At 46.7% G+C, this 21,995-nt stretch overlaps 1 protein-coding gene and 1 long non-coding RNA gene across 2 annotated transcripts in view; both read right to left on the bottom strand.

Annotated features, from left to right (window-relative positions):
- The window catches only part of LOC310669788, a 546,967-nt gene that overhangs the window by 455,109 nt on the left and 69,863 nt on the right, over positions 1-21,995 (bottom strand). The window lies entirely within an intron of this gene.
- The window catches only part of EFNB1 (ephrin B1), a 73,712-nt gene that overhangs the window by 11,049 nt on the left and 40,668 nt on the right, over positions 1-21,995 (bottom strand). The window contains exon 2 of the mRNA XM_083423952.1: positions 19,351-19,628. Within this exon, the coding sequence (XP_083280078.1) occupies positions 19,351-19,628 (278 nt within the window). The remainder of the gene's footprint in view (positions 1-19,350; positions 19,629-21,995) is intronic.

Here is a 21,995-nt window from a genome sequence, read left to right as displayed (position 1 = left end):
GTAAACTGAAAACAGAATAAAAAACATCCCTCTACATTCTACAAAATTAAGTTGCCTTGCCTAAACAAAAAATGTTCCAAAGTGTATAGGTTCTACCATACTAAAAGAACGAATTCTCACAGGTGCTGAATGCGCATTATGTGACAGCTGTAACGGTGCCAGTTCCGCCGATTGAAGTGGTCAAGTATGTGGGATATGGTGATCTCACAGGTAAACTGGTCCCCAGTTCTTAAGGACTTTATACATTAATAGTAACACCTTGAACTCAGCCCAGTAGGAAAAACTCCACGTAGAGTACATAACTAGAAATGATCAGCCATGCATTAGAGAAATTGCACATCACTGACTCATTCATCCACAAATGGTGGTGTTAAAAGTGGCAATGCCCCAAAGTCTTTTTGTTTTAGGAAAAAGCTTTTTTTGTGAAACATGCCTTATCACAAAACAAAATAGCCATTTGGATGCCAAAATAGCACCTCTATTGTACTACTCAGAAACGTCTCAACAATTTCCCCATAAGGATCTCATTGCTCATCTGATCGACTGCTGCACAGGTTACTATTTCATGGTATTGCACAACGGAATTGTATAGTTGGAAGGGACCCCAAGGGTCATCGACTCCAACCCCCTGCAATGCAGGAACCAAAACAAAATGCAGACCTGTTTGCAATCAATCAATGCACCTGCAACGCAGGAAAACATGGTTATGGGCCTCTGAGAACAGAACTGGTGGAATGATACCTTATCTTAACAACTGAAATGTAATTAAATAGGCATTTGGTGCTTCTGCGGCAGGTGGGGTGGTTGAAAACGGATTGTTGCTTCTTGCATAAATATGTGAAAATAACAATAATTTAAAAATTGGAGATGGTGCAAAGGAAGGAGAGATCTCAGGTACTGATCTCTTGCAGGTGGCACCCAAGGAGGCACTGCATGGAGCACAGAGACGCTCACAGGTGTGGTGTGCAAAGGGAGAGGAGGTCTGGCTGGCAGCAGTGGCACTAGCGCTCCAGGGAATGGTGGATTTCAAATGGTACACCCAAGCGTCATCTAGTCCAACCCCCTGTAATGAAGGAACCACAGCTAAAAATCCCTGACAGGTGGCCAACCAACATCTGCTTAGAAACCTCCAGTTTCATTAAAAAAAAATTAAAAAAAAGAAAAACCCACAGGTAAAACACAGAAAATGAAAAACATGTAAAATATAACAGTTCAAAAGTAATTAAACCACAACAGAATCGAAAAGATCAATTTATTGAAATAACGTTAGTAAAAACGGCAAAGCACTATTAAAATGCCCTTTCCTTAAAAAGCACTCAGTTCCCATAAACCCAGAAGGGCTTTGCCTGCTAGCGGAAGGATAGCCAGGAGGGAGCCAGCCTGGCTTCTCTAAGGAGGGAGATCCTAAGTTGCGAGGGAGTAGCCACCAAGAAGGCCCCGTCCCACATCCTCACCAATCATGCCTATGAGAGGGGTAGGTCTGAGAGAAAAGCCGCCTCCAAAAATCTCAAAGCCCAGGCAGATTCATGAGATACCCTGCTTTCCAGATATAGGTCATAACTATCCCTTTGAATTGTGGCCAGGAGCACACTGGTAGCCATTGGAACTGTTGCAGCAAGGGAACTGTCTGCTCCCTTTAACAAGCCCCAGTCAGTTTCTGAGCACTTTTCAAAGGCAGTCCCACATAAAGTGTGTCACAGCAGTCCTGACAGAATGCAATTAAGGCATGTGTCCATGTGGCCAATTCAGATATCTCCAGGGACAGGTACATCTGAGATAACTAGGGCACTGAAGCAGATGGAGTGTCAGGCACTTGGGGTAGGGTGGAAATCTGGGTTCAAATCATAATCTTGTTGGGATACCTTAAGGTGTAGGAAAGTGATTTAAAAAACAAAACAAAAACCCTGCAAATCCATTACAGGCGGCAACCATTTTTGCACATGTGACATCCACTGACGCATACATCGCTTTCGATCCTGGAAGGGGGCGGAACTGGGTTATGCGAGACCACTGATGCACGCAACGACCTGGAACGCAACCCCCGCAAAACACACAAACACAACCCCAACTCATGCTTGCATTCACAATCAACAGCATACACACATCCATCTCAATTTGCACATGCAGGTCAATATATATGCCATCCGAAAATGAATCCCAATGGTGTCTAAGTTTGTTCAAATGCAGCAAAAATACAAGAGAGAGGTTTTCTTAAAAAGGGGGAGGGGAGCAACCAACCTCTCGGACAACTTTCAATATTATTGTCTGTACTCTCCAGGCTCCAGCAAATGCATCCCAGACACAGAACTAAGGGTGGGACTGTGCAGAGAGGAGAAGGAGCAGGAGGAGGAAAGAGCCAGTAGAGGCATACAATTGGCATGGAGCCCCCAAGGGCAATCTGGTCCAACCCCCTGAATCGTTGGAATCACAGCTAAGGATTTCTGGCAGACGTGCATCCAATCTCTCTTTTGAAAATAGAACTGAGTTCTGCTCATGGGCTTCCCAGTGGGCCATCTGGGTGGCCAATGTGAGAACAGGATGCTGGACTAGGTGGGCCTCCTTTGGCCTGATCCAGCAATGCTCCTCTCCATGGTCTTTTGGTGCTGATTTCCCACTAATGCAGGGGGTTGGACTCGATGACTCTTACCTTCCAATCCCACCATTCTATAACTCTAAGAAGAACTCCACTATATGTTAGCAGAAACTGACCTATAGCTTTCTGTGGAACAACCTCGACCATTGTATTATGGTGCCCAAAGTTTAACTTGCACGCAGTCACTGTTAACTCTGACATCCTTTGTGAATGTAAACCCACCAGTTTTCCAAAGTGGCTGTAATTGCAGAACAGAGGGCAGCTCAACTCTCTGTCACCCCTCTCCCCTCCACAATCACCAATCCAGACCGGAGCAACCCAGACGGAATCTCTCGTTCTTGATAGACTGGACGGAGCCACTATCCACAGACCGCAGACCTCCTGGTTCGGGGAGGCAGGACTAAAACCACAATGCCAGTGCGGTCGACAAAGGCTCCTTCTCTGATTACAAGCTCATCTGCTCAATGCCCAAGGAGGGAGAGGCAGAGAAATAGGGTCACAGAGAACTGGAGAAATGGAGTGGTTCCACCGATATGGACTCCTTCCAAAAGATGTCCCAGACAGAAGGCAGATCTCGACCAAAGATCTGAGTGGTAAGCAGGACTCCCTAGCTGGGAGCGACAGAGAGAGATCAATTGCTATTTTGCTCAAAGCAACGAAGTACATAATAGCTTGCTGAATCAGGCCACTGACCCACCTAGTCCAGCATGCTGCTCTCACAATGGCCAAACACACCAAGAACCTAGAGGTTCCATAAGAACATCAGAAGGGTCCAGCTGCTGGATCAAGCCAGTGACCCATCTGCTCCAGCATCCTGCTCCCACAGAGGCCAACCAAATACCTTAATGGGAAATCCAAAAGCAGGATTTAAGCACAAGAGCACTCTCCCCACCCCCAAAACCTAGGTCTCCAGCTATTGGTATCCAGAAGCATTGCTGCCTCCCACGATGGAGGCAGAACATAGCCATCATGGATAGTAGCCACCAGTAGCCCTCTCCCCCATAAATGTGTCCATTCCTCTTTTATAGCCATCACTGCCTCCTGTGGAAGCAACTTCCAAAGGTTGTGCTGTGCCAAGAAGGACTTTTATCTGTCCTAAACCTTCCAACATTCAGCTTCATGGGATGTCCACGAAGTTCTAGTGTTATGAGGGGGCCAAGGAAAAAAAATTATCCATGCCATCCATAAGCTTATAAACTTCTATAATGTTGCCTCTTATTTGCTTTTCTCCAAAATGATCATTTGGGTTGCCCTTTTCTAAACCCTTTCCAACTCCACTATTTCCTTTTTGATGTGAGGTGAAAAGAAATGTGCACAGAATTCCAGATTCACCCCCAGAGCTCCCCTCCCCACCCTACCCTACCCAATAAAAAAGGGATCCGTTCCGGAGCCCCATTTGCAACCTGAGCAGAACGCAACCCGTGTCTGCGCGTGCACGGGTCACGACTCACCGCTTCTGTGCATGCATGTGATGTCATTTTGAGCGTCTGCGCATGCACGAGCAGCAAAACCCGGAAGTAACCCTTTCCGGTACTTCCGGGTTGCCGTGGGACACAACCTGAAAAGATTTAACCTGAAACAAACGTAACAGAGGTATGACAGTATTCAGAATAGTGGTCTGCATGCCCCACCCACTAAGGAAGGTAACAACATAATAAAACTCAGGGCAGTAGCAGTTGTTTGCACATGTATCCCAAAAATGAATGTGTGAAAAAATAAATATATACACTCATCTAATCTTGCAGCAAAAAAAGGGAAAAAAGGATAGACAGCAAAGAACGTTGCATTGAAATTACATTTATGCATTTATATTTTATGTATAATTGTATCTATATTTGTATTTTTATATAACTTCTATTTAGCTGTGATTCTTGCACTGGAGGGGGTGGGACTAGATGGCCCTTGGGGGTCCCCTTCCAACTCTACAATTCTACGCTTCTATGACCTCAGAAGGTGGTGGCCTCTCCTTCCTTGGACGTTTTTAAGCAGGTTAGATGGTCATCCGTTGGGGATTCATTGGCTGCGACTCCAACACCGCACATGGTTGGACTACGTGACCTGGGGGGGTCCCTTCCAACAATTCTACAATTCTAAATCTAACAACAACAACATAAGCAATTGCTTTATAAGGTCATTCGGGTGGAAAACAGTAGCTGGGGGAGATGGGACAGTGGATTTCTACCATAATTGGCTCACTGCTAGAGCTTCACAGTTTAGCTTTTTTGCTGGACGCTTTTCCTGGTGGCAGAAAAAGGCAGCTCTTCTTGCTAGACACTTTTAAGTTAGAGGTTGAGATAAAGGACGAAGGCTCCCGAAGGCAGGTAGGGCATTCTTCTTCTTTTTTTTAAGGCTACAGCGCAAGGCATGAAATGAATTCTAGCCAAATCACATGGGTCACTTCTCTTCACTTTCCCTGCTTGGAAGCACCGGGGTGATAATTCTTCTAGACACGGAAAGCGCACAGGGCAGAGTCAGAAGCAGGAGGGAGTGCGCTGGGCCACACAAAGCATGGACATCAGCATTGTTGATGCCTGAACTCGCAGAGCTGGAAAAGGTTCGGAAAAGGGCAACCGAGATGATCGAGAGGATGGAACAATGCCCATGTGGGGGGAAGGTTGCAGCATGTGAAGAAAAACTACAGCGTATGGGGCTTTTCAGTTTAGAGAAAAGGTGCTGGAGAGGCGACATGACAGAAGCTTATACAATGATGACCGGCCTGGAGAAAGTGGAGGGAGAGAAGCACGTCTGCCCGCCCACCCTCACGTAGCTGCTTCCTAAAACTGCAACTCATGGATGTCCAATGAAGATGAATGTCGGAAGATTCAGGACAGAGAAAAGAAATCACTTATTCGCGCATAAACTATGGAAGTTGCTCCTGCAAGAGGCAGTGGTGGCCACCAAGCCGGATGTATTGAATAGAGGATTAGACAAATTCATAGAGGAGGGGAGGGCTATCAATGGCTCCTAGCCACAGTTGCTATGCTCTGCCTCCATGGTCAGAGGCAACAATGCTTCTGAACACGGGTTGCTGGAAACTGCAGGAAGGAAGAGGGTGCTCTTGGGCTCAGATCCTGCTTGTGGGTTTCCCATTGGGGCATCTGGCTGGCCCCTGTGAAAAGAGAGTTCTGGGCAAGATAGACCACTGGGCTGATCCAGCAGACACTCCTTATGTTCTCACAAAGAAGCCTGCTAAGTAAGCATCATGCTATCATCCACAGAAGCACTTTTGCCTCCCGAGAACAACATTAACGAGTAAGAACATAATATCTGTCTTATTTTATTGCATATGTATGTAGCCCTCCAGGGATGCAGGTGGCACTGTGGGTTAAACCGCAGAGCCTAGGACTTGACGATCAGAAGGTCGGCGGTTCAAATCCCTGCAACGGGGTGAGCTCCCGTTGCTCGGTCCCTGCTCCTGCCAACCTGGCAGTTCGAAAGCATGTCAAAGTGCAAGTAGATAAATAGGTACCGCTCCAGCGGGAAGGTAAACGGTGTTTCCATGCGCTGCTCTGGTTCACCAGAAGCGGCTTAGTCATGCTGGCCACATGATCCGAAAGCTGTACGCCGGCTCCCTCGGCCAATAAAGCAAGATAAGCGCTGCAACCCCAGAGTCGGCCACGTCTAGACCTAATGGTCTTTTATGTAGCCCTCCTTTTTTTCCTCCAAGGAGCTCAAGGTGGTGCACATGTTTCTCTTCCTCCTTTCATCCACACCACAATCCTGAGAGGTAGCTTAGGCCGGGAGGCAGAGACTTGCCCCCAAGGTCAGACTACTCAGTGAGCTTCGTGGCCGAGTGGGGATTGGAACCCTGGTCTCTCCCAGGTTCAAGCCAGACACTCTAAGCACTACACCACTTGGGTACCACATAAGCACATCAGAAGAGCCTGAATGGCCCATCTAGTCCAACACCCTGTTCTCACAGTGGCCAACCAGATGCCCCAATGGGAAACCTACAAGCAGGATCTGAGCATAAGAGCCCAACTCCTCTCCTATGGTTTCTATAAAAATGCAAGAGGTTGGATGGCCATCTGTCTGGATTATTAACTGTGATTCCTGCATTGCAGGAGGTTGGGCTAAGTGACACTTGGGTCCCTTCCAACTCTACAATGGCGCCATTCCATGAGTGCATCAGTGCAGACTTGCACAGTCTCTCCTCCCCACACACTCAGCGAAACTATAACTTTGGGGTGGGGTTTGCGTGTGTTATTTCCATCTTTCAAAGCAAAATGTGATCTGGGCAGGTTGGAAGATTTGGAACGTAGAACGCTTGGCGAAAGATAAAATGTAAGGGGGCTCTTAAACAGTAAGCTTTGGACAAAATTAAGCATTCTGAGCTGCCTCCCAGGTTCCCTTTAGCAGGTCTCTGTTATGATTTGGGCTCCAGCGCACCATTAACGTGCCGTGGCTGCAGCAAAATCCAAGCTGCTGGCCTTTTTATGGGGCTAAATGACTCTTGCAGCTGTGCAAGCTGTCTGGGTACTTTTAAAGGCGCAGGTAGAGCAGAGGCAAAACTCCACACATCTTTCCCTTTCCTTTGCATTCAGATCAAACCCAACAAAATCATTAAGTAAATCATATGAAATTCTTTCTGAGTTTAGGTCCTACAAGAAATCTGTACCAAAACAGCTGGGGGGAAAGGTATTTCAGACAAGAAATTCCTTTGGGCTCCTGGACCCAAGAAACTAAGAAGAGATTGCTGGATCAGGCCAATGGCCCATCCAACCTGTTTTCACAATGGCCAAATGCCCCAAGGAATCTAGGTAGACTGCCACTGGACCTGGAAGATCCATAAAAAGAAAGGAAGAGCCTTCTGGATCAGGCCAATGGTCCATCAAGTCCAGCATCCTCTTCTCACAGTGGCCATCTAGATGCCCCAGTGGGAACTCCACAAGCAGGATGCGAACACTAGAAATCATGGCATCTAATGAAGCCAAATATTGGAAGATTCAGGACAAATAAAAGGAAGTCCTTCTGAGTTAACGTTTGGAACTCACTTCCACAGGAGGCAGTGATGGCTACCAGCCAAGAGGATTGGGCAAATTCATGGAGGAGAATCACACTATCAATGGCTACTAGCCAGGATGGCTATGCTCTGCCTCCAAAGTCGGAGAGACAATAAATGCTTCTGAATACCAGTTGCTGGAAACCACAGGAGGAGAGAGGGCTCTTGTGCTCAGGTCCTGCTTGTGGGTTTCCTCTTGAGGCATCTGGTTGGCCGCTGTGAGGATAGGGTGCTGGACCAGATAAGCCATTAGCCTGATCCAGAGGGCTCTTCCTTTAAGCAGTGTCTTCTGCTTTGCCCGTTTTAAAGCGTGTTCAACAATTCATTTCCTGGCTAGATTCAGACATTTGATAGTTTAAATGCCATGCTGACCGTTTTCATAGAACATCAGCCTGCAAGCAATTTAATTAAATATAAATACACTACATTTCCTCACCAGTTGGACTTCAAACACCCTGATGGGCACTGACATTTGCATCTGCCTTCAGGAGCCTTCATCCTTTATCTCATCCAACTGAATATTTAAGGAGGGGGGGTGCGTGCAAGCAAATACTTTTTCTTGGCGATTTAGCAAATTTTTCGTTTCCATGTTCTGCATCAGTTCCAATTGCGTTTCTACATTCTGCAAGGCACCCTGGGAATTTTACCAAAAGGCATGGGATGAATCCCTTAAAACACACACTCACAGAACAGTAGAGTTGGAAGGGACTCCAAGGGTCATCTAGGAAATGCAGGAATCACAATTATTTGCAAATGTGTAAAATAATTTTCAACATTAGAATTGCAACACTGCAGTCCATTTTGAAAGGACCGTGGCCTCTCAGCTTAGGAACCAGAGATGCTCAAAATGCATTTGGCACAGACAAATGTCAGGTTCTTCCCCTTAGGCAGAAATAATCAGATGAACTCGGTTGGCATGCATATTTGTGGTACGATAAGGTAAAAGCACATAAAGCGTTTAAACACCATATTGTCAGAAAAGCATTGTTTAATGTTTGGATAAGATATAAGGATTTGTTAGAAAAGAAAACCCCAAGATGGTTGTCACCAATGGAAGCGAAGGCACAGAAAAAACTCAATATGGAGGCCAAATGGCCAAAATATTGGGAAATGTTGGGACAGGATGGAGACAGAATAAAATTGCAGAGCTTTGAAAAATTGAAAAACAAAGTGCGAGATTGGCTCCATTATTATCAAATAATGGAGGCATACAATTTGGACAAAAAAGTTGGTTTCCAGGTGGAGAAATCAAAATTGGAAACAGAATTGTTAGATCCAAAGAGTAAGAATCTGTCAAGAATGTATAACTTGCTGTTGAAATGGAACACTCAGGATGAAATGGTGAAATCAGCTATGATTAAATGGGCACAAGATGTTGGACATAATATAATGATGGCTGACTGGGAACAGTTATGGACCACAGGTATGAAATTTACGGCATGTAATGCCTTAAGAGAAAACTTAATGAAAATGATCTATAGGTGGTACATGACACCAGTCAAGCTTGAAAAAAATTATCATTTGCCCGACAATAAATGTTGGAAATGTAAAGAGACTGAAGGTACATTTTTTCACCTTTGGTGGACATGCCCAAGGATTAAGACATTCTGGGAGATGATCTATAATGAAATGAAAAAGGTATTCAAATATACCTTTCTGAAGAAACCAGAGGCCTTTCTCCTGGGCATGGTCGGCCAATTGGTGTTAAAGAAGGATAGAACTTTTTTTATGTATGCAACAACAGCAGCAAGAATACTTATTGCAAAGTATTGGAAGACACAAGATCTACCCACCCGGGAAGAATGGCAGATGAAGTTGATGGACTACATGGAACTGGCGGAAATGACTGGCAGAATCCGAGACCAGGGAGAAGAGTCGGTGGAAGAAGATTGGAAAAAGTTTAAAGATTATTTACAGAAATATTGTAAAATTAATGAACGTTAAAAGAATGGTGGAATGAAGTTATATGGCTTTAGTAGAAATGTTATAAGGATTTAAGTATAAATAGATTAATAGAATATTATAGGTAAAATAAGGTTAGAATGTGTTAAGATAATTATAGGACAGGAAACAGGAAGATGGAAAGGAATTGTTGAAGTAATTGATAGAAGTGGAATACAAAAAGGGAGGTGTGAGGAGGTCGGCGAAATAAGAAGTGGAATACAAAATAAGTGAATGAAAGACAAGATATTGAAACTGTTTGAGTGTTTTAAATTGTTTTTGTTTGGTTTTGTTAGTTTAATGTGTTAGTGTTATGTAGTGTCTTTGTATTGTATTGTACTGTATTGTATTGTTCTTTTTTTGTTTTTGTTTTGTTTTTGCTTTGTTTTGTAGTGTTTAAATTGTTCAAAAAGTAATAAATATTATTTTTAAAAAAGAAAAAGAAATAATCAGATGAACAACTATATGATGGGGGACACCTCCCTTGACAGCAGCACAGGTGGAAAGGATCTGGTGGTCTTAGCAGAGACCACAAGCTTCACATGAGTCAACAGTGTGATGCAGCAGCAAAAAAAGCTCATGCAATCCTAGGCTTGATTAACAAAAGGGAATGAATAGGAACCTTCTGTTCTGCCTTGGCCACACCCCACCTGGAGTCTTATGTACAGTTCTGGGCACCCCACTTTAAGGAGGACACTGACAAGCTAAAAGGTGCGCAGAGGGCAGCCAAGAGTTGGAAAGGACCCCAAGGGTCATCTAGCCCAACCCCTTGCAATGCAGAAATCAAATCTCATGAATACCTGACAGGTGGCCGGCCATCTGACATCTGCTTAAAATCCTTTAAGGAAGAGAGTCCATCACCTCCTGAGCTTGTGTTTTCCACTACTGAACAGCTCTTACCCTCAAAAAGTTCTTCCTAGTATTTAGTCAGAATCTCTTTTCTTGCAATTTGAATCCATTGGTTTTGGTCCTCCCCTTTAGAGCAGCAGAAAACAAGTTTGCTCCACCTTCCACATGACAGCCCTTCAGATATCTGAAGACAGAGACCTTTAAAAAGAAGAAGGGGGCAACTTTCCAAACTCTTAAAATCCTGCAGTTTGCTTTTATCTTATTTTGTGGTATCTGAATGCTTATTAGTTTTCCGGTAATTTTCACTTCTGGAAAGCTATGCCGGGAACCTGTTGAAGGGGGAGGGGATCCAAAATAAACTAAAAACCGGGGCGAGAGGGAGTGCTTTTCCTCAAAAACCTCGGTATCTCGCAAAGCAAAGCCTTCGCAGAAGTTCAAGGTGGTGTCAGCCAGAACATCTCATTGCAGGATGCATTGTTTTGGGCCATGTTCATTCAGAAGGGCAGGGAACTGGGAAAGAATAACAGAACTGAAGCGTGGGAAGGGATCTCCAAGGGTCCTCTAGTTGAACCCCTCCACACACAATGCAGGAATCCCAGCGCAAAAATCCTGACAGATGGCCATCCGACCTCTATTTAGAAACCTCCAAGGAAGGAAAGAGCATCACCTTCCCGGCTGGCTTGAGCTTCGTGGTTCTCTTTCAGGAACTGACCACTGGACAGACGTCCAAATCAAGCATCCTCTCTCACTTGATCGTCTTGGCTCCGTCGAACCACTTGGCCCGTGCGCTCACTGCAACTTGCCAGGACCTTCGCGTTTCTTTTCAAGGAAGCAAATTAAAAAGAAAAATCCTCTCCCTTGCCTCCTTGCCTAACACCTTGGAGAAAAGAAGCCTTTTAATGAAAGCCGTTTAGCATTCAGAAGCTTGATGTTTCAGGGACTCCAAGAGGATGGGGAGAAAATGTCACATGAGGCTTTTGCAGGCCTTGCCGGTTGTTTGGAAATCCAAGCTCCGAGCAATGAAAGAAGAAGAAAGAGGAAGATGCGGCCCCAAACATGAGAACTTAAAAAGGGCCTGCTGGATGAGGACAACTAGTCTAGCAAACTGTTCCCACAGTGGCCAGATGCCCCTAAGAGCCTCGAAATCTAGATAGACTGCCTCTGGGACTGGAGGTTCTGGAAGAGCACAGGGAAGAACTTGTCTGCTGGATCAGGCCAATAGCCCATCCAGTCCAACATCCCGTTCTTAGTGCCCAAACAGATGCTCCAAAGGTAGACCAACAAGCAGGACGTGAGCACAACAGCTCTCTCCCCTCCTGTGGCTTCCAGCCACTAGGATTCAGAAGCACTGTGGTCGATAGCCCTCTCCTCCTCCATGAATTTGCCTAATCCTCTTTTAAAGCCATCTATGCTGGTGGACATCACTGCCTCCTGAGGTTAGGAATTCCAGAGTTTAACTCTGCTGCATTGAGAAGGGACATTCCTCTATCTGTCCAGAATCTTCCCATATTCAGCTTCATGGAATGTCCACCAGTTCTAGTGTAATGGGAGCTGTTTGATAGTGGCATCCTATCAAGATGTGGTGGGCTCTCCTTCATTGGAGCTTTTAAGCAGAGGTTGGATGGCCATCTGTCAGGGCTTGTTGATTCCTGCATTGCAGGGGGCTGGACTAGATGGCCCTTGGTGATCCCTTTCAACTCTGCGATATTCTATGATTCTATGAGAGAGGAGCATTTTTAAAACTTCTATGCATGATTTTATAAACATCTATTGTGTCCCCTCTTCCTCACCTTTTCTTTAAGTTAAAAAGTCCGAAAAACTGCAATATTTCTTCATATGTCGCAACCGGTTTTTTATTTGCACTACAACCTGTTTTCAAATGCTGCAACTATTCTTCATAGGAGAGTCTCTCCATCCCCTTGATAGTTTTGGTTGCCCTCTTCTGAACCTTTTCCAACTCCACAATATCCTTTTTGACGTTCCCGGCAGGAGAAGAGGGGTAACAGCTGTGCCCAGGGTGTCTGGCAGCAGGTGAGAGAATGATGAGCCCCAGGAAACTGCCATGGTCCAGAAAATGCAGCAGATTCTCCACCTGGGTTTTGGAAACCAGGGGCGGGGGGCACAGCGGAAGAGAACAGCCCCCGCCCACCCTCCTTTTAAGCTTCCTCTGGGCTTAAATCCTGCCAGTAATAGAAAAGGCAAGGGGAGAGGAGCTTACATCTCTCGAGGTTTCAGGGGAAGACAAAAACGTGGGTGGTCCAGACTTGCTTTTTACGGCGATCTCTGGAAGTTGGCAGCAGAGAGGTCTTGGGACTCGCGGGGGATCCGAGATCAGACGAAGATCTTTGGCCCACCCAGAGGCTGAGGATCAGTGCTCAGTGGATGCAAGGAGGAGAAGTCAAGGAAGATTAAGGTCAGGCATGAGACAGGACGAGAGACAAAGGAACACAGGAAGCAGCCTTATATTGAGTACTTGGTCTATCTTGCTCAGCACTGTCTATGCTTTCTGGCAGCAATGGCCCTCCAGGTTTTCAGTTAAGGGGTCTCTCTCCTGGCCCTATCTGCAGATGCCACTGGGGATTGAACTTGCAAGGCAGATGCTCTATCACTGAGCTGCGACCCTTCTGCTAGGAATAAAGTAAGATTCCAGTCCTCATGCTTCTCAATAGCAGGCTCAGCTGAATAGGAACATGGGAAGCTCCCTTATACTGAGTCAGACCCTTGCTTCTCTTGTCTACACTGACTGGCAGCAATAGCTTGCCAGGGATTCAGGCAGAAGTCTATTATAGCCCTACCTGGAGATGCCATTGGGAAAGGGATTTTTCTGCCTTCAAGATTGATGCTCTACCACTGAGCTATGGGGGCCTTTGTTGGGCAAGCACTGCCATGGAGGATCCACTCACCCTGCTTCCCTTTTGAGGGCTGCTTAAACTCTTGGGTTGTCCTTAGAGGAAAGAATATACAGGCATTCCCCCACTTAACGCGCATTCTACTTGCACACGACTGCTTTTTCAAGGGTCGCCGCAAAGTAAGTAAAGAATTTGAATGAAACGGCATGCTTTCCCTTGCTCAGGTCAGCTGCCTGGAAGTCGCTCTTGGCCACTCGCTTGCTGCGATGGCACTGAATGGAGGGAAGGCATGCTGGGCAGAGGCCTCAAGCAACTTCCAGGCAGCAGCCCCAGCGGCGCACATAAGTCTCTCTCCTCCCCACACATGCTCTCTATTAAAGTGGGGGGGGGGCCTCCCCCCTTTATGCAATTTCAGTGATGCACGCAGAGGCTCGGAACATAACCCCCATGTAAGCAGGGGACACCTGTATACAAAAGTATACAGGGCCTTCAAAACAGCAGCTCAGCTTAACAGATTTCACCCGATAAACACCACGACACAGGGTGAGATTTCAGCCTACAAACACCATGATGCAGAATTCCTGCAAAGCAAAAGGCCTGGAAATTCCTGGAAATGTCCAGCCCCTCGCAGTTGTAAAGGAACAAGTTATGAAAAGACAGGTTTTCTCCAGTAAGATTTGGAGCATTACAGATTTTGGCCTGGCTGCCTTCAGCTCCCAAAACAGCATTTCTGCTGTTCTGGGTGTACATTATATGTTAAGTAGTTTTTGCTGCCTTTAAGATAGCAAAGGAAGATAGGAAGTTTCCTCGTACTAAGTCAGACCATTGGTCCATCTAGTTCGGTACTGTCTATACTGACTGGCAGCGATGGTGCTCCAGGATTTCAGGCAGGGGTCTCTCTCCCAGCCCCAACTGGAGATGCCTGGAGGGGTAGAAGATGGGAGTTTCTGCTTGCAAGGCAGGTGCTATAGCTCTACAGAAAGTGTTGCAGGGGTTCCATTCAAGCTTCAGGCTCCTTCCCATCTCCTAAGCCCCTCGCTGTCCATTGCCTCCACTTAGCCCTGCAGAAGGCAGGAACCGCTGGCTCCAGATTTGTTCCAGATTTCTACTGGTCTTGAACAGAAAGCCTGACATTACACAAGTTAAGCTAAAGGGATTGAGCTACTCCTGCAAGCAAGATTTGAGAACAAGAGCCCCTCCCTTCCTGCGGTTTCCAGCAACTGATAATCAGAAGCCTTACTGCCACCAACCATAGAAGCAGAGCAGAGCCATTGTGGCTGGTAGCCATCAGTAGCCCCCTCTTCCATTAATTTATCCAATCCTCTTTTAAAACCATCTAAGTTGGTGGCTATCCCTGCCTCCTGCAGCAGCGAGTCCCATAGGTTAACAAAGGAGGACTTTCTTTTGTCCTAAGTCTTCCAACATTCAGCCTCACCGGAAGTCCACAAATTCTGGAGTCACGAGAAAAGGAGAACAGCTTTTCTCTGCCCGCCTTCCTCAGGCTATGCATGATTTCTTAAACTTTTATTGTGCCGCCTCTTCATCGCTTTTTCCCTGCGCTAAAAGGTCCCAAATGCTGCAACCTTTCCTCTTGGGGGAGTCATCTGATTGTTTGAGGGTGCCCTTTTCTGATCTTGCTGCAACTCTTGATATGGTGGAGACTGAAGAGGAGACATTTGACAGGGATCCAAAAGGCCAGCTTCCCAACCTTTCACATCAGACCCTTCACCTTTCACTGCTCCCCCTCTGCCTGAGGATCCACCTGCCCTTTGCAGGGAAGTGACCTACTCACAGCAGAAAGGGCATCGTTCTACTTGGAGCAGACAGACAGAGACAACAGGCCACCAATCACCCACAGGTGTGGGGAGAAGAGATACAACAGCTGACAATAGAGAATCCTCAGCAATGAATATCTGAACGTAAGTGCTGGATCAGGCCAATGGCCCACACAGTTCAGCATTCTGTCCTAAACAGCCAGATGCTCCAATGGGAAACCAGCAAGCAGGATCTGAGCAGGAGAGACAATGCTCTCCCCTCCTGTGGCTTCCAGCAACTTGCGGCACTCAGAAGCATTGCTGCCTCCATCTCAACAGCCCTCTCCTCCACAGATTTCTCAAATCCTCTTTCAAAGACATCCAAATTGGTGGCCATCCCTGCCTCCTGTGGGAGGGAGTTCCAGAGATTAACTAAGCTCTGAGTAAAGAATGGATTTCTTTTTAGGTGTCCTAAATCCTCCAAATAGTCAAATCCTGGGGTGTGGGGCCCAAAATGAAAGGGGCAGGTGATGCCCTGCTTGCCTCCACGGAAGCTGTTCTGATTGTTCTACCCACATACCTCTATGGCCATTAAGTCCCACATCCTTGCCCCCCCGCCCCCCACATCGCAATCAGGCTCGTCACATTGAGCCCCCTGGTGCTGCTCTCCACCCCAAACAAGCATCCCATTAGGCTTCACCCCAGGATATAGGTGAAACTGACAGGCCCGCTTTTCATTTTCACGACCGCCAGAAAGTGTTATGTTGTTAATGCAATCTTGTTATATTTACACTGCTGAAATGTTGTTCGTTTACAATGTGTTATATATTTGCTACCGTGTTGTTTTCCCATGGTGCTATTATGAAATTGCATTTGCAATGTTTGATTCTGAGATGCATTCCTGTTTTTCTCTGCTGCTTTGAAAAGCAGCAAACAAAGAAATCTGGAAGATTCGGGAAGTCCTAACACAGCACATAGTTAACCTGTGGTACTCCCTCACGCAGGAGGCAGTGATGGCCACCAACTTGCTTGGCTGTAAAAGAGGACTGAACGAATTCACAGAGGAGAGGGCAGCTGATGACTAACTAGAAACAATGGCAATGTTCTGCCTCCGCAATCAGAGGTGATGATGCTTCTGTGCCAGATGCTGGGAGCTGCAGGAGGGGAGAGTGTTATTGTGCTCGAATCCTACTTGTGAATTTCCTATAGGCATCTGGATGGGCCACTGTGAGAAGAGGATGCCATCGACAGCCCTCTCCCCCATGTCTAATCTTCTTTCAAAGCCATCCACATTGGTGGCTATTGGGGCTTCCTAGGGGAGCAAGTTCCACAAATTAAATATGCACTGTGCTACGAAGTCCTTCCTTCCGTCTGTCCTGTATCTCCCAACACTCTGCCTCAGTGAATGTCCATGAGTTCCAGCATTTGAGGGGGAGAGGGGGCTTTTTCTCTCTCCACTTTCTCTAGGCCATGCATAATTTCATAAACGTCTATTGTGCTGCCTCTTCCACACCTTTCCTCCAAACTAAAAGTGACCGAGCAGCAGGCTGTGTCTTTGCTCCCGCCTAAGATACTCTCAAGTCCCCAGGCTGGCTTCCTCGCTAGGAGGGAAATCCCAGATCTAACAAGTCCTTGTTCCTCCCGTATAAAGGAGCCCTTGAGAGAGATGTTGCACGCTGGGACTCTTTGCTCTTGAGAAGCAATGGCAGCTGTGGGGAAGCCGGCAAGCAGAAGTGGGGGTGGGGTGGGGGCAGGGGGGCGGGTGAGACTCTCTCCGGAAAAGCATCCCTCGGCCATATAACTGGAGCAGGTGGCGGGGGCTGAACGGCACGGCAGCTGTGCAAACCCCAAGAAGCAACACAAGGCTCGGGTCTGTTCTAGACCTCACGGCGGCCTGGGATGGCTCAACGCAGCAGACTTTTTGGTTTGGAGCAGAGGCAGCACGATAGAGATATTGTGTCTGGTTCTGGAGGAGGATAATGACCGGCTGGAAGGTGTGCAAGAGGAAGGCAGCCAAGAGGATGAAGGACCTGGAAACTAAGCCTTTCAAGGAAGGGTGGGAGTTCTATCATGACACCTTTTCTCCAAACCACAAAGTCCCAAATGTTGCAACTGTTCTCTATCAAACACATATTCAATTCTCTCCCAAGTTACCCCTGCTGAATATGTGGAGACATTTCACCAAAAGGAAATGACATGGACTCCCCTATGAGGAACAGTTGCAGCGTTTGGGGCTTTTCAGTTTGGAGAAAAGACAATAGAAGAGACGCGGTAGACGTTTATAAATGGATGCAAAGCATGGAGGCAGGGGATAGAGTTTGCTCCCTCTTTTCTAACACTGGAACTTGTGGACATCCCATGAAGCTTGTGTTGGAAAATTCAGGACAGATAAAAGAAAGTCCTTCTTCACACAGTGCAGTTAAACTATGGCACTCACTCCCCCAGGAAGCAGTGATGGCCACCAATTTGGATGGCTTTAAAAGATTGGGCAAATTCACAGAGGAGGAGAGGGCCACTAATGGCCAGCAGCCATGACAGAGTCTCTACTCTGCTGCCAGAGGCAGCAACCATCCTAATAACAGTTGCTGGGAACCACAGGAGGGTAAAGGGCTCTTGTGCTCAAACCCTGCCTGAAGGTTTCATAGTCGTAGAATTGTAGAGCTGGAAGGGATCCCGGGGGTCATCTAGTCCAACCCACTGAAATGCAAAAATCTCAACTAAAGCATCCATTGAGGCATCTGGTTAGCCACTGAAAAAAGAGGATGGCCTCTTTTGGCCTTGTCCAACAGGGCTGTTCTTATGTTCTTATGGAAGAAAAGCCAGCATTCGGTCCTCTAGACCAATGGGCTTTCACTGGTCCACACCAAAAACCTGCCTCAGACCCACAGCCTGCAATACGAAACCCACTTTTACATTTTGACTTTTGTTTAATACTAACAATGCATACTGGTCATGCCAAAATTGTGACAGACGGAGCAGGACCCCTTAGTGTTGCTACAGAACACAAAGCAATGATATGGTGTGTGTTTTATGCTGAATCTGAGCGGAAAGGCTGAGAGGCCATTGAAAGTCAGTGATTTTTGCATTCTGGGTGGTCTTGATAGCCAAAGACCAGCCACATTCAACCTGCGCACGGGGGGGGGGGGACCGGACGGGGACGACAGGGACCTTTGAGGGGCCCAGCCTAGAGACTCACTCTGGACCCTGCCTGCAAGCATGGGACACAAACACACATTTCAGCTTGTGAATAGGGCAGTTGTTACATCTGGTTTAGGATTAGGACTGGGATTTGGTTTGGGGCTGGGACAGGTTTAAGGCCAGAGCTGGGGCTTACCAGGATTTTGGGAACAGAATGTTTTTAAAGAAAGGGCTAGTGCTGTGATATTTTTATTGTAACAATACGTGTGTGTTTTAAAAAATATTTGATAGACAGACAAGAGATACAAGCGCGCACGCACACACACACACACACCATTATGCGCATTCCACTCAAGTGAAACTGCATTTACATGCGTCACTGCGAAATAAATAAATGATTTGAACCAGGAAATGGTGCCGAAAGAGCAGGAGAGAGCAGGGGAGCAGGGAAAACAGCTTGCACGGCCGCTCCAAGTGTCTCACTGCCCGCCCCCCCACTCACTCACCCTCCTTGGCCTTCTTCTTCCTGGCTATCAGGGTTCTCTTGCGGGGGGGGGGGGGCGTGCTCCATGCCTTCACAAGCCCCTCCCTCCCTTGCTCGTATCAATTGTGTTCCTTGGGCAGGGTTTGAAAGTCCCTCCGCCCTCCCTTGCCCTCTCTCTCGCCGCCCCACAAGAAGGGCAGCAACATTATTTCTTGAGGGTGGGGGAGAAACTAAATGAAAAGAAACCCATCTCCAGCAACTTCCGAGACTAACAGTGAGATCACTGAGAGGCCCCGTAGCGGCGCTGGGCACCCGTAGCCACCCAGCTACAAACCCCCAGATCCAGTTTCTGATCATCAGAAGCAGGCAAGGGCACATCGCAGCCCGGGTGAAGGCGAATGGGATGGACGCTTATCAGCTGAAAGAGTGCTGCTTCCCAGCCTCTCTCAAAAGCACCCCTCCCCACGTTACACAAATTTCCCATATACGCGCGGAGTCCCTGAATGTAACCCCCGCGTAAGTGGGGGGACGCCTGTATATAAAAAAATTATACTAATGTTTGATTGCTTTTTTACTGGTTCCTTTCCCCCTCTCTGTTTCTAGCTGTTTCTCTTTTAGCTATAAAGCCACCTTGAGTCCCTGTCAGTGGGAAAAGGCAGGATATAAATATGAATATACTAATGAAAAGTAGTCGGGCAAAATAAGACCAGAGGGCAAACAGTGCAGCCGGGGAGACTCACAGGTGATGAAGTAGTCCTGGTGTCTCTTGAACTCCAGGCCCATGTAGTTGGGGCTGAACTCCTGGAACTTGATGGTGAAGCGGATCTCCTGGTCAGGCCGGTTGCAGGTCACCAACACGTTGGGGTCCATGATGGTGCTGCAGGCATCTGCCTGGCCTCGCTTCACCAGGTAGAGCTTGTAGTACTCATAGGGCCTGGAGGACTCAGCCTTTGGGCAGATAATGTCCAGCTTGTCCCCAATTTCTGGGTAGATGATCAGTCCCTTTCCAGACACAAACCTGAGAAAGGAGAAGGAAAGATATTAGAGCAATGATGATTATGATGGTTGCAACCCAACCTCCTACAATACAGAAAACACAATTGTTGTTGTTGTTGTTGTTATCCCACTTTTTGCCTTAAGGCCCCAGGGCAGGTAACATCATTAAAACAAAACATTAAAAGCAGTTTTTATAAATGTCCAAAATGTTACAGGGGGGTGGGGACATTTTTGACATTTTAAAAACTGCTTCTAATGTTGTGCTCACATGTACATATCTGGGTATAGATAACCTAATTGTCATAGGGGCTGCAATAAACTTGGTGCAGATGATCATTTATGGTGGACTTGCTCATTCAGTAGAGCATGAGACTCTTAATCTCGGGGCTGTCGGTTTGAGCCCCGTGTTGGGCAAGATTTCTGCACTGCGGGAAGTTGGACTATGATTGTCCTCATGGTTCCTTCCAACTCTACTATTCTATGATATGATTCCATGGCAAGAGTTATCGAGGGATGAAGGCAAGGAGAAGGAAGAACTGAACATCAACTTAGGTTCTCAAAGGGTGTGACACACCACACTTGTGTGGCAAGAGAGGATGACAAGTGTGGAGGGGGAAATTCAAGGGCAACCAAATAAACATTTGAACATTTCAGTGTAGTAGTATAGTATGAATACACACACACACAACCCAGAAACAGTATGAAAGATCAGAAGAGAGGAAGGCTTCTTTGTGTTGAAGAGGAGATGAGAATTTGTCTGTGTCAAATTAGACCTAATATAAATGAGATTACCTGGCAAATGCAAGCTCACACCTCTCATGGAGTTTGTAGACGTACTTAAGGTACATATGGAAGAGGCTCATTTATAATTACATTTTGGGAATGATTCATGTTCTTATGTCGCCACATTGTTTTATGCTTTCTGCATATCCCATGAACATATTATAAAGTAATCCTGTTCTATGGTATAATCAAGAACTGCTAGGAGCTGTTTCTTTTTTTACTTTCCAATGCATTTCTTATCAATAAAAAACTGGGTGTGGCGCAAGCAAATTTTTATTCTGAAAGTGTGGCGCAGAGGGGAAAAAAAGTTTGGAGAACACAGACTTAGGCTAACGACCATAATCTGCTCCTGGTGAAAGATAACTCAGGAACAGATGTGAAGGCAAAATTATCCTGACTGCTGCAGGGCAGAAACAGGGGGCTCCAGGAGGGTGGGGGGAATAGTGGTGTGGGCCCAGACTGCTGGCTGCACCCTCCCAGTCAGGCCAGTCAGGCTGCGAAGCATTACCTCTTTCCTAAAGCTGGGGGGATGGGGGAGAAAGGGAGAGGAGGGGGAGAGAAAACACTTTCCACAAATGCACAACAAGGATGCAGAACTTAAGAATGGTTGAATGTAAGAATAGCCTTCTGGATCATGCCATTGGTCCATCGAGTCCAGTTCTCACAGGGGCCAAATGCCCCTAACATCTTAGGAACTGAGATAGACTGCCTCTGCAGTTGGAGGTTCCATAGGAGCTTGAGAAGAGTCCTGCTGGATTAGGCCAAAGGGGAACCATCCAGTCCAGCATTCTCTTTTCAAGGTGGCTCACGAGATGCTCATTATGGGAAACCAGAAAGCAGGGTCTGAGTAAAAAAGCCCTCTCCCCTCATCAGTTTCCAGAAACTGGACTTCAGAATCATTTCTATAAGGTAAATATTTACTATCTGTTTGGAGCTGGGCTGTGTTTGTATTTCTGCTCCTCTAGCCTGTGATTCAGAATATGTTCAGAATGTCTGAAGGGGGATGTAGGAATCCTATAATTGTAAAATTGGAAGAGACCCCCAGGGTCATCTAGCCCAACCCCCTGTAGTGCAGGAATCACAGCCAATTGCAGAGAGGGCAAGAGAAAATAAGGTCTAGGTATGCTATGTTGCAGGTAACTATGACGGAGTCCATAACGCTGCCCAGAGCTTTTAAAAGGAAGTTGTTCAGAGTGTCCCCTCCTCACTGCCTTCTGACAAACCCCACCCATGTACAAAGGTCCCCTTCCATGCCTTTTGGCAGCCTGGTGACTCACCCACGAAACCACCCCACAGATCATGGGACTGAGGCCCGTTTCTCAGAAGCAGCTGATAAGGTGCGTAAGCGTTCTGCCCCAGCTCACAAGACTGAACACTCCTCCGTCCAACGAAATGAAAGAAACAAAAACCCAGCAGTGGGAGAGATGGGACACAGGAGCCTCATTCCATCAGCTTTGCTGAAAACCCAGCTCTATCAGCCGCTGAATAGTTTAGAAATCAATGCCAGAATTTTTATTTTTCCTCTTCCCTCCTCCTCCCTTTTTCTTGCGTGTGGTTTAAAAAAAAAGACAGTAAGCCTGCGTGGGCAGGGACTGTCTCATTTTCA

The sequence above is a fragment of the Podarcis tiliguerta genome (genome assembly GCF_965153285.1).
Source record: "Podarcis tiliguerta genome assembly, chromosome: Z".
Classification (NCBI taxonomy): domain Eukaryota; kingdom Metazoa; phylum Chordata; class Lepidosauria; order Squamata; family Lacertidae; genus Podarcis; species Podarcis tiliguerta.
This window is presented reverse-complemented; position numbering and strand designations above follow the sequence as displayed.